This window comes from Micropterus salmoides, unplaced genomic scaffold (genome assembly GCF_014851395.1).
Source record: "Micropterus salmoides isolate LMB-PRFRI ecotype aquatic unplaced genomic scaffold, ASM1485139v1 Ms_hic_scaffold_11, whole genome shotgun sequence".
Taxonomy (NCBI): Eukaryota; Metazoa; Chordata; class Actinopteri; order Centrarchiformes; family Centrarchidae; genus Micropterus; species Micropterus salmoides.
The window spans coordinates 21902040-21915248 of record NW_024040152.1 but is presented as its reverse complement, the minus strand read 5'-3'; the positions used below and the strand labels follow the sequence as shown (position 1 = coordinate 21915248).

The window sequence follows — 13209 nt, the reverse complement described above, 5'->3', positions numbered from 1 at the left end:
CAAAATACAGTGTCTATATATACCCTGTATGAATCAATTTACAGGCCAAGCTAAATTCTGTGATAACTGTTAATCTTAATATAAACATCAAACTTCAAAGTCAAGCTGTGATCTGATCCTCCTTCCAGAACGAAATATTTGTGTTTCATCTTTCCTTTCGGCCCTCCTCGGGTTTGTTCTGTTTGCAGTGCTCGCTGTGCACTGCTAAAAATAATACCTGTAAAAATGTGGCCATAAATTTGAATATTTCTGTTTGTTTTTGTATGAGATCTCCCTCAAGAGGCAGCCATGTGTTCAGTTATTCAACCAAAATGAAGTTAAAAACAAAAAACATCTCTTTGAAAGAGATGCTGTCCATCCGTGGCTGCAAACTGTGACCACTGGTACCAAAAAACATTTTAAGTTGGACAATGTGAATAATACTTATATACAGCCTACTTATACCTATATTTGACTTTGTTAGATGTTTCCACAGAGAATACAGCACAATGCAATGCTGGACAATTGAAAGTAGAGCTTTGATAGTGATTTGTTCATTTCATACAGACAGACTAAACTGGAAGAGCAATCTCCAAAAACACTATGCTCTGAGCTGGCTGCATTTCCCAAGGTCACACACTGGTGGTTTTGAAATGGAGTGCTATTATTCAAAAGACATTCAGGACACCACCTTTCACTTGTTCCACATATTTTTCATCAACATCAAAGAAATTCCAGCACAGAAATGACACACTAGGCTTGACATAATTTTAAAAAAGTGTTTCCATCGCATAGTTTTGTGCACCAGAGAGTGACAAGTTTATTGTAAAATGACCCGCTCAGACACACTCTTTACAGACACAGTTCTAAGTGATCCGCATCAAGATTGTTTGGTTTTGTCATGTGTAAAAGAAATGATTTTATCAGCTGATATATATTGTTATCAGATTATTTTCAACCCGCAAACATCAGCATCTGCCTTAAAGCGCCAGTATCAGTAAGGCTATGTTATAGACACACCGTTTCTAAATGACCTTGCACATCTTTTAAGTATTTCTATACTGATATTTCAGGTTACTTCTCGGCCAAAATGTCAACAGATACCCAAATATTTGCAATAAGCTAATATCATCTGGTATAATAGTGGCTGATTTATTTGTGTAGCTCTAATACATTACTTTTTTTCCCCATTCGTAAAAATGCCTCGTTGGAAATGTTCTGTCTAAATCTTTTAACATATTTCTGGACTTGCACCTAAGTAGATCCAATTCTACACAAACAAACATGTGTCTATGGTTAAGAGATATCCTGCTAACTAACAACCACAAAACAGCTCTTTGACAGTCTCATGGCTCTCTAGGTATTCCCACTCACTGCTTCCTCTTCTGTACAGGATGCCATCAAGTCTTTCTGTCTGCTCTCTCAGAACATAAAGCCTCTGACATCCTACTGAAATGCATCCATGAGCGTTTTCCATTGTACATGTTTTATTAGAGGAAGCTCCATATTGCGTCCATCCACCGCCACCCACCATAATACACATCTGCCTATGTCCCGGTGTCTCAGCTCATGTGTAGTGACATACAGCAAATAAACCTCGAGTGAGAGATTTGCGGCGGCCTCCCAAGCTGTTGAGCCCACTGCATGACTGCCACTTGGCGAGCAAATTGAAATTATGAAGGGCACTCAATTTGGTCTGTGAAGCTGTAGAGGACATAATGTAAACGACACACGCATGGGAGAAAGTAGGACAGAGAGGTGGATTGGAGGGAGGCATAGGAAGGAGGAAAGGCCTGGAAAGGAAAGGCCTGCTAGAAAGTGAATGGCGGAGAGAGATATTGATAAGGACATATACCACACACACACACACCTCTTCCCTGCACCTACATGGTCCTGAGCAAATGTGTTGACAACCAGACATTTTTTCCGGACTTTTCAACTCACCCTAAATGCAAACAGAGCCTGAGATGAACTCCGTGTCAAATGCAAACGGTTTCCAAACAATCCCTGCAGCAACATCTGCAACGCTTTAACTCACTGGCTGTATAGCCCATTGAGCAGACGTTTCCATTTTGTGTCCAACAACACTGACGGATCAACAGTGATTAAAATTCCTTTCAGCAGATGTCATATGTAAGCCAGTAATAGTGTACTGCGGAGTTACATGCCTGAAGACTGGAAGCCAATGTTTAATGATCTGAAAATAAGAAAAGAAAAACAATATTTGGACTGAAGGAAATGCTATTTTAGCCGTGTGGAATTATTCAAGTTATTTGTTGATAAATGGATAACTTAGTAATCAGTAACATGATTTTGTATCTCTTTTTGTTTGAGAAGGTTTGCTTCATGTGTTCTGTATCTGCAAGCATGGATGTATTCATGAATCAATCTGTCTACAAGTGCTGGTAAGAACCACAATCAACATGCTGATGCATGCACAATCAACATGCTGATGCATGTCAACAGAATATAATTAAAACATGCACCACATAATGTTTTTTATCGTTTCTCTAATGAAGTTCCTAGCTGTGAACAGAACAAGGAAAAGCAACAAAGAAGATGCTGGATCCTACACCTACAGTGCCACACAGACTGCTGACCATATGCTACTGTATGATTTGCAAAAATGATGTTGGAATTTCCGTGTAAACTCAGAGCAAATCACAGTGAACTCTCAGTGGCGGCATCAACTGTGTGGCCTGACCACTTGGCAAACGACTTGATGCTCTACTGCAGAGTCCAACACCAACAGCTAGCAGACCGACAGCAGACTGTTGGTTAAATGCTTTTACTGTGTGATCGGTCATTGTTATTACAAAAGTGTCAAACAGTCAAAACTGTGTCAAACCTCAATTTAAAAGTAGCACTGAAACGTTTCTTAGCACATTTAAGGGGTAAACAAAAGATGAGTGTGATAATAACACAGTGTAAAATCTCAACAGTCACTGGTCTTACCACAGACCCCCTCTGGACAAAGGCATTCAGTTAAAAAAAAAACACAACATTGGCAACGTCTTTGCCACAGTGTTAGTCCATCCTTCCTTTTCTGCCTACTTCATATTTCTTTGTTTGATTTTTTCCTCATTCCTAGAGCTCTGTTTCAACATCTGTCTTCTTCAATATGTTACTCTCTCCTCTCTGGGGTAGTGGAAATATTTCCCAGATACCATGAATGGGCGTATGCAGACTTCCAACCTCATTCCTGGGAGATATCACACTTTATTACATACTGTGCCAAGCTGTCACATAGTGAATTAGCCTTAAGTTTTCCAGAATGTACAGTATTGTGCATATATTTTAGGCAGGTGTGGGAAAAATGCTCTAAAGTAACAATGCATTCAAAAAAAGACATGTTAATTGATTACATTTATCAATTAACAAAATACAAAAAGAGAGCAGAAGACAAATCTAAATCAAATCAATATTTGGTGTGACCACACTTTTCCTTCAAAACAGCATAAATTCTTCTAGGTACACTTGCACATAGTTTTTGAAGAAATTCAAGGTAGGTTGCCCAGACATCTTGGAGAACTCCCCACAGTCCTTCTGTGGGTTTGTGCAGCCTCAGTTGCTTTTCTCTCTTCATGTAATCCCAGACAGACTCGATGATGTTGAGATCAGGGCTCTGTAGGGGCTAAACCATTCAAAGCAACTTTCATTTGAGGGACAACATACAAGCATTAATAAAATCAAAAAAGGCATCAATAGCCTACATATGTAAAAGCAGCAATAAATACTAGTAAGACATAGCTTGTATGGCTTCAGTGAGGTAAATACCGAGGGAAAGAGTTCTTAATGACTTTCACTGTATGTGTCATAGTCATGCTGCAGAATAAATTTGCAGCCAATCAGATGGCTCCCTGATTGTACTGCACGATGATTAAGTATCTGCATATACTTCTCAGCATTGAGGAGACCAATAATTCTGATCAGATCCCAACTCTGTTCAGATAAATGTAGCCCCAAACTTGCAAGGAACCTCGACCATGCTTGTTGCCTCTCCAGCAAACAACCTACCTTCTGCTACAGCCAGATATTTCATGTTTTTGACTCATCAGTCCAGAGCACCATTTTGTTTTGTGCATAGTTGGGTGGTGTGGGCTTGTTTCCATGTCAGAAATAAGGCTTTTTGGCCAGAAGTCTTCCATGAAGGCCACTTCTGACCAGACTTCTCCAGACAGTGGATGGGTGTGCCACTTCTGAGTTGATAGCACTGCTCAACATCTTCCAATTACAAAGAGAAGTAAGCAGGATGCGTCTTTCATCTGCTGCAGTAAATTTCTTTGGCCCACCACTGCGTCTACAGTCACCAGCGTTGACCGTTTCTTTCACATGGAACCCCTGTCTGTCTTTAAATGTCTGCCTGAGAGAGACCTTGGTGATGCAACTACCTTGTGTCTTGTTGCTGTACTCAGTCTTGCCACCACAGTGTATGACTTTTGACAGTGAACTGTCTTCAGCAACCTCACCTTGCTAGTTGAGTTTGCCTGTCCCTCACCCAGTTGCATTCCTCCTACACAGCGGTTTGTTTCAGGTAATGAATGCGTTTCAACTTACATTTTGAAATTGAGATCATTGGCACCTTTTTGGTATAATTGTTCAGTCATGCACCTGATGATATGACCACAAAATCCCTGGCTTTGTGCAAGTGCACCTGGAAGACTTGATCTTGTTTTGAAGGCAGAGGCTGGTCACACCAAATACTGATTTAATTTAAATTTTTCATCTGTTCATTCACTTAGAATTTTGTTATAAATTTAATCTATTAAAATGTCTATTTGAAAGCATTCATACTTTACAGCATATTTTCCCACACCTAAAAATCTAGAACCTTTGCACAATACTGCATGGTAGGCTTTTCACTAATTTCACCATTAGTGACTTTCAGATTGCCAGCCCAACAGAGTATCATGTGAGAAATGGAGGCAACAGAGAGCAATTTTATGCTGTACTTTGATGCCAGTGAGTGATCAGACCTTACTGAGAAAACTTTCAAAGTAAGACATATTTTTGAATGAAAAGACCAAAATTGATGGAGTTAAACAAATCCAATGTGTGTAAGCGGTTGCCTAGAGCAAGGAGTTGAGTCCAACTCACCTGACAGATGCATGCAGTGGCGCATGGGAAATTTTATTTTTTAAATGGGTACAGCAAAACCTCTGTAGTACAGCATCATCTCCTGATTTGTCTTCAGCAGCTGAATGGAGTCAGAATTTGCTTGAAAAATACCGAAGTAGAAGCAGAAAAAAGCAGAAATCCACAAAGCGTGTGCAAACAACTATCCTATGAAATTTGACATTCAACTTCCACAAACTGTTTGAAGAGCACTAAATCAAGATTTTGGCTAAGCAATCCACCGCTAGCTGGAATCATAAGTCACTTAGAAAGCAGTTGGCAACCAAAAAATTAAGGTGTTTGGAGATGTGAGCTTTTATTTTTGAAGGAAGAAAGTTGGAAGGAATAAAAGTTGGTTTTGTGGTAGTTTTAAACAGTTTCTAGGTCACATATTTTAGATATTGGCTAAGAACAAGATATTGTTACGGCAACAGACAAATAATAAAATTGTGCAACCAAATGTCAAGTATCAGGAACAGAAAATGTTGAGCATTAGACTCTTACAAAAGCATAGTTTATGCCTACCTACTCGCTTAAAGGAATTCCTGTGTAAGCCCATTTATCAAATTTCACACACCTTTCAACATGCATCAGTTCAAATTTAAATTTGTGCTCTGGATTTCTAATGCAAAATACTGTAAAGTAGGAGGTTCAAAAGGTACACTTACTATTGTCATTGGGCGCATCGGTCAGAATGCGTAGAACTGAGCCAGGAAACTTTGAATGTCCTCTGAACAACGTTTTATTTCTTCCAATGTAAAGGATGCATTGGTCAACATAATCAGGAAAAAGAGACACAAGTTGTTCAATCTGAAAGAAATCAAACATAAGATTAGAAACTAAACTCACATGTCATTTCAAGGAAATAAGACAAACATCTAAGCTAAGTTTTTCATAAACATGGACATAGGATAAAACTAAAGAGTAAATGCTCTTACCAGAACTGCCACCCCATGTGGAAGTGAAAGAGTGAGTGAAAGGGAGTACAGTCCTTAAATAGTGTGAACAGGTGAACTCAATCTAGTCAATCAGGAGAAATGAAAGGTGAAAGCGGGAGCCAATCAGTGATGAGAAAAGGAACTAAAGGAAGTGAGGTAAGTGAAAGGAAGTGAATAAAAATAAATTGAGGATCTTTACTACAACCCCAATTTTTTTTTTTTTTTTTTTTTTTAAACCCTCACACATCCTGTGTGTCTTTAATATTTGTTTGGCTAATTGGATTTCAATGTTACTTCAAAAAGTGCTACAAAAGGCAGGCAGACAGGGTTAGTAACAGGGAACAGCGATGTGGCAAAAAGGCTCGAGGCAAGCAGTGGCACCAGGTCAGGAACCACGACAATCAAGAAGAGATTGTGTGGAGAACCGGGGTTGAAATACTGGCAGAGATGAGGTTGGCAGGTGTGGCAGGCAGAGGAGGGGCCTGATGAGGTGCAGGTGCGGACTGTCAGCTGGGCTCAGGATCAGAGAGAGAGGGAGAACACACGCAGGGGGAGAGGAGGAGACACAAACAGGCAGGCCAAAACACAAGGGAAAAACAGAATCACAAGGAAAAAGGAAATTAACAGGACACTCACCGTCAGCTGGGCTGCCACCACAACAAACCATGCTTAACCACGTATCAGAAATATTGATTGATTCATTGATTATTATCTTTTATTTTGAACATGTAAATAATATTTTTTTTAAAGGTAAATAAACAGATGAACAACAAAATAAAACTCCATAATTTCCAGTACTTAAAAACCTCTATTTACATGTGTGAAAAGGAGTAGGAAGAAGTTAAACTTTTATACCCTTACTACCATATTTAATAAAATTGCTACAAAATGAGAAGTCTACAGAGATAATAAATCTATAATCAAAGAAAATACATATTCAAAAGTTATATTCACATACATATATTTACACAAACACAACAATATGTATACACATACTTCAAATAATTCAATATAATCACTTGGGGTTATATTGAATTATTTGAAGTGGAAACCAACCTCACTCCTAGCCTGTGTTAAATGCTTGCTGTTTGCCAACAACAAAACCAAAATATAAGCAAAAAACACATAGTAATATCAAATAACTGTAGTGCATATACTATGCTAAAGGTTTCATTCACTGGTACCTGAATGTAACTTAGCTGCCGGGGGACATTAGAGGGGACACAATACTCTTAACCAAATACAATTAGCAATTTCATAATGTAACAATTAATACATGTAATAATTAATGTAACATAATATCACAGATTGATGTCCAGCTAACATGAAACATGGATGCACTTACATACAAAAGACACACATTCCATAATCTCATTGTCACCCCCACCGTTTACAAACCTACATTTGGTTCCTGCCCCCTTTCTATTCAGGGCTCCAGCCAGCTTGACCCCCAAATCCATCTACATACCTCAGCTTGGAAGAAACCATAACACATCTCTGAGCAGATGTGTTGACCACAGTGTCAGCCCCACTCTGATCCAACCTAGTGATGAACCAAAGTTTCCACAGTGTAGCTATTTTAGGAAGCAGTAACAATCCTACAGGGGATTAGAGGGTTTTCCACTGTGACCTCCCAGGTAGGGTTCGGCGAGAGAGGTCAAAGGGTCTCCACCCATTGTCAGTGAGACCAAAGTAAGGGAACCCTAGGCCCCATGTAATAACATATACATCCAGGACTGGAGAGGAAATCCCCAATAAGAATATTTCAATTGGGATAAAGTGAAGTGTGTGTCAGCATACAAGTTAAGGACTACTACTACTACTTTTGCAGAATGTTTAATTGTGACGGCTGAAGTGCCTCTCCATATGTTTATGGTATCCTCTTTGACAGGATCTCACGATAAAATGATGAAATGTGACAATCGCTCCCACATTCCTTCCTGTTTGTCGTCATGGTGCCAGCAGGAAAGCTTCTCTATATAAGTTCCTCCTCTACTGAGTCCTGAGCCAGAACGACAAAGAGATCACAACCTTCTGCTACACCACAGCCAGAGAGGAGGGAAGATTCAAGCCTTAACCAAAGCGTGCAAATCAGCTAAAGACAACAGAACACTTTTCAGACTGCAGATATTTTTGATTCTGCTCTACTTAACAGGAAGATGGCCAATCTGTCAGAGAGACCTCTTTTTGTCTTCTTCTTTACAGCACAGGTAGGCACTACAACAGTAACTATCCTTCTATGACTTGTGTTGTGTGTTTCAAGTGTTTTATACAGGAACACCAGATAACAAGTATGTAGAGGTTGAAGATAATGACAATATTTTATTTTAAAAACAAAAATAAGTTTTCTCTGTGGAAGCTCTTAGGTCATTTTTCAGGCAATAATTAAGACAAGACATAAAGGCAATGTTATTTTTGTAATTTTAGAGATCTATTTTTTAAATTGATTAGTTAGAAAACATCTTTTAGCCACTTTTTACCCACAGTACTTGTCAGTTTCTCTGAGAAACTAACTGTTAAAGTTTTTTAAGTTTTCTGACGTCTTTGGTTGCTATTCTGCTAATGCCACCACTAGATATGTAAAATTACACAACCCTAAAAGTACTTTTGTATCCTGTAAAAATTTGGATTATGTATGTATGATTTAATCAAGAACTAGTCATATTCATTGGTTTAGAGAGAAAGTGACTTTCAACAACATTTAAAACACAACATTTCATTTTCTTTCCCACCAGGTGTTTACACTTGTCTGGTCCCAGGTGTGTCCTCGGAGATGCCAGTGCCCTAAGGAGCCCCCCATGTGTCTTCCTGGAGTGCCCCTGATCCTGGATGACTGCGTCTGCTGCCTGGTGTGTGCCCGTCAGAAAGGGCAGGTCTGCTCTGAAATGAACCCCTGTGACACGCGTAAAGGACTGCAGTGTGACTATGCAGGCGACGTCCACAAGAGGACTGGCATCTGTGCCAGTGAGTAAGCTATGATATTCCCCAAACACTATGCAGGATGTAAAGTAAATGGTAAACGCTAGTACAAAGGTAGATCCTGACGTCAGTTATTGGTCATTACCAATTGTGAAGCCCAAATTAAAACCACTATTACACTTTTCAATATTTTGTCTCTTTCCTGCAGCTCATGGGGGAGATGTATGCATTTTGGATGGTTCTGTATATCAGAACGGCCAGACCTTCTTCCCCAGCTGTAAGTACCAGTGCGTGTGCCGCGATGGGCAGATCGCCTGTGTGCCGCGCTGCAACATGGACGTGATGCTGCCTGGCCCGGACTGCCCCATGCCACGCAGGGTCCAGGTGCCTGGAGAGTGCTGCGAGAAGTGGGTCTGTGACCCCCAGGCCGAAGCTAGCGCACTGGGAGGTTTTGCAATGGCAGGTGAGTAGACTGGAACCAGGGTGAGGAAACGCACATATGTATAGACAGATACACACACACATTCCTCTTTGACGTTTGTGTCACTGCAGTGTGAGACAGAGTTGAAAGGTTATGTACATTTCTCTGGCCTGATCAGGGAAAGGGAGGAACCAAGAAAGAAAGGAAAGAGTAATGTTTCACAAAGGAGTAGGAAACGCAGAGGAAAGAGACAGTGTTGTCACTTCAGTCTGGAATGTGAAACATTAATGTGATACATCACTCTGCTGTCAGTTGAATCGAATCACAGATCATGTTGCCTGTACAGTAGGTTTCTTCAGAATGTGCTTTTAAACTTATTCAGAAAGGGTTTGCCTACCAAGAGAAAGGGAAGGAAAATAGGTTCACAACTAGAGCCTCACACTGCAGTTCACATAAAAGTGTATTCATTTTCACTAAATATTGTATTATCAAACATTCTTGGATTTATCGCTGGTCCCTTTTAGGTTCTCAACTTTTTTTAATCATGTGGCATTTTTACTAGACTAGGTGATTTCTTGCTCTACCCTAACCCACTGTCCTCTGTCCATCTGTTGGTTCCTTCAGCCTATCGTCAGGAGGAGACAGTGAGCTTTGACGGTTGGGACCCCAGCCTGAACTGCATTGAGCAGACCACAGAGTGGGGTGCCTGCTCTCAAACCTGCGGCATGGGGGTGTCCACCAGGGTCACCAATAAGAACCGTCGGTGTGAGATGGTGAAGCAGAGCCGTCTTTGTATGATCAGACCCTGTGACGACCTGCAGGACCAGATGCTACTGACACAGCTTGCACCAAAGGTACTTTTTGGGTAGTTTTTTTTTAACAACCTGGATGCCACATTCTTCATGTATAACTTTCTACATTTGCTTAAGCTTAATTAGACATCAGTAGCATGCAAATACATAAGCTACTGTACTTTTTATCTGGAACCAGTTGGATTTCCTTCAAACATTCATTCAGTGAATGGTTCTTTCTCTCCCCCGCAGAGAGGCAGTAAGTGCCAGAGGATGGTGAGGAGTAACACAGCCATCCACCTCTCCTACAAGAACTGCACCACCGTCCAGGCCTACAAGCCTCGCTACTGTGGCTCCTGCACAGACGGCCGCTGCTGTACCCCCCACAGAACCAAGACCACCCTGGTGGAGTTCCAGTGTGCCAACGGAAAAACCACCAGGAGGCCGGTCATGGTGATCCTGACCTGTGCCTGCCACAGCCACTGCCCCCAAGACAATGCGGTGTGGCAGCCATCAGAGGTGGGATACAGCGGCATGAGGTTATAGGTCATACTGTAAGATGATAATGAACAGCAAGTCAAGATTGTAGCTGATGAGTGTGTCTGTTAATCCAGGAATTCCTTTAAATTGGGTTGAAGGACAATAGCATTGTCTTTAGAATAAAACATGAGTTGCATTAACTCTAAATTTTAGATTAAAACAAGACCGTTCACAATATGATATATACAGTGCAATAGTCATAAAACTGTACAATCTAAAGGCTTAAACCTTGCAACATATCCACAGTGAAAATAAGATTATATATCTTATTGTGGTCAGAATCAGACTTGTATTCAAAAAGTGAGAATTCTCTTTTGAGGTTGAGATTGTAGGGAATTAAGAATCTCTGTGTCTCTCCGTCCTGGAGAGGGGTTTAATTGTGTAACATCCTGTAGACAGATAAGTGTCATCGTCACTATTGTTCAGTAGAATCAAAGCACTTAAACCTTGTGATATGTTGGTTCTCTCTGGTGATCAGGTAGAGTATGGTACCAACCATTCACAACAGACTTGGGTTGGACAATTGTTTGTAGGTGCTCTGACTTACTTCAAGGAGATTGTGACGGTTTATTTGAAACAGCTTCAATTCAAGAGGTCAAATAGTGTTATTGGTGGTGCAGACACACAGGTCGGCCGCTTTTAGACAAAGAACATGAAACCACGGTGTGTTTTTTTCAGCATAAATTATAAGAAGGAAAGCTTCAGCAATGTAATGGTACAAGTAGCCTCAAGTATGTCCCTTTTTAGAACAAATTAAATCAACTACTGTACTATGTCACTTAAACATATTAATAAAAAAAGAAATAACTGTTATCCCATTATTTCCATTGATAAAATAGTAAGAAGGAAGAGGAAAATGAAGAATTACCTTTTACTGCCACTGCTGTGGACATTTTATTAACTATGGGACACATTTTTGAAATAACTGGACTGTGTACTTTGACCTAGTCCAAACCAAGGGCTCAACCTATGGACTTGAAAGGTGTATGGTGACTTGGTGTCATTTCTAACATCTGCATGAAATCTTGTAAAATGCACGTCTATGTTACCATCAATAAATGCAAATGTATGTTTTTCTAGGTTTAGATGGAATATTATATTAGTTTGTTTTTTGTTAAAAGTAGTGCACATAAACAACAGCTATTTTTTACTATGACAAAAGTTTTGTAAATACTTGCTGCATAGCTTGTTTGACTGAATGTGTATCAAATACACAGCTTTAATCGATAACAATGTAAGCATGAATTGTATATATTGGTATGTGGTATCGTTTTGCTTACTACTTGAATTATACTTCAAACTGCTTGTTTCTGTATCTGTACAACAACATTTGACAATAAATTTGTATTTTTTTTGTATCAATGTTTTAATAACTTTATTATATTCAATACCAAAATCATTTTTTTCTTGATGCTGGTGGTGGGAAAGGAGCACCAGAAAGTGTATATGTCAATAAATGAGTATTCTTCATGACTAAATGTTAAATAAACTTAAAAAACATGTGGCTTCTCCAACAATTATCTTCTCATGTGTGTGGCAGAACATTGCCCTAAATTACGTTTTTATGTTATAAATGTATGTCAAGTGTTAATACTAACAATATGGTTGCTCTACATTGTTTCAGCACTGGAGAGTCAACACCTAATATAAAAGTAAAATAATATAAAAGATCACAGGACGAAATATATTTAACCAAATGAGAATCAAATGTAGGCTTCCCTTCTCACATAGTTTATATACCATAATCCCTTCCCCTAGATGTGAACACACATCTTGACAGTTTTCACACACATTTGCAAGCCATACCCATGTGCATTTGGGTAGTTGGCTTCCTCTGGATTTAACAGTCCAGTATGTTCTTACATGGGCCCCAGGAGTTACCAAATCGTCCGAGCCCACTGACAGTGGGTTGTAACCTATTGACCTCTCTCCCTGAACCCTAACTGGAATGCCACAATGGAAAACCCTTTTATCCCCTGTAGGATTGTACCTGCTTCCTAAAAAAAGCTCTGCAGTGGAAACTTTAGCTCATCATTAGCTTGAATCAGCAGGGAACTAACTCTGTCGTCAACACATCTGGTTGCTTTGTTATAGTGTCTGTTGAGCAGAGGTGTATGCTGTAATGTTGGTTACATTTGTGGATACAGACCAGAGGCTAGTGCCATGGCTCTCGGGATGGCAATGTCTGTCTGTTTGTCGGTCGGTCCACCACTTTAGTCCAGAATGAAATATCTCAATAATTATTAGATGTCATTGCCATTTTTGAGATGCACAGAACTCAACTTGTTAGCTGACAGCACGGCTCAATGGGAGATTATCTATATGAATGACTGCTAGACTGAGTGCCTGGATAAATGGTTGACTGATGGACCGACTGCAACTGACAGACTTACTGCCTGACCGCACGGCTAGAAAAAGTGAAAATATCAGACCAGGCCAGCTGAGCAACCACTAAGCTGCAGCTCCAACGTCCTGCCTGAAGTGTATCTAGGTTGTGTTTTCTTTT

General features: G+C 39.9%; 1 protein-coding gene and 1 long non-coding RNA gene across 3 annotated transcripts; one reads left to right on the top strand and one right to left on the bottom strand.

Annotated features, from left to right (window-relative positions):
- Nucleotides 1–771: 771 nt before the first annotated feature.
- On the bottom strand, nucleotides 772–6414 carry LOC119897862. Of its 2 annotated transcripts, none has more exons than XR_005443455.1 (4): nucleotides 6033–6414; nucleotides 5763–5904; nucleotides 5077–5176; nucleotides 772–2176 (listed from the first exon to the last, which is right to left on the bottom strand). It is a non-coding gene; the product is annotated as an uncharacterized LOC119897862 (long non-coding RNA). The 2 variants fall into 2 exon arrangements; XR_005443454.1 differs by lacking the exon at nucleotides 772–2176 and adding an exon at nucleotides 3419–3613.
- A 1643-nt stretch (nucleotides 6415–8057) lies between these two features.
- LOC119897861 (CCN family member 3-like) lies at nucleotides 8058–12061 on the top strand. The gene is made up of 5 exons (XM_038711877.1): nucleotides 8058–8242; nucleotides 8768–8996; nucleotides 9160–9414; nucleotides 9997–10226; nucleotides 10416–12061. Exons 1-5 carry the CDS (start codon nucleotides 8192–8194, stop codon nucleotides 10707–10709), a joined length of 1059 nt encoding a protein of 352 aa, XP_038567805.1. The 5' UTR covers nucleotides 8058–8191; the 3' UTR covers nucleotides 10710–12061.
- Nucleotides 12062–13209: the final 1148 nt, after the last annotated feature.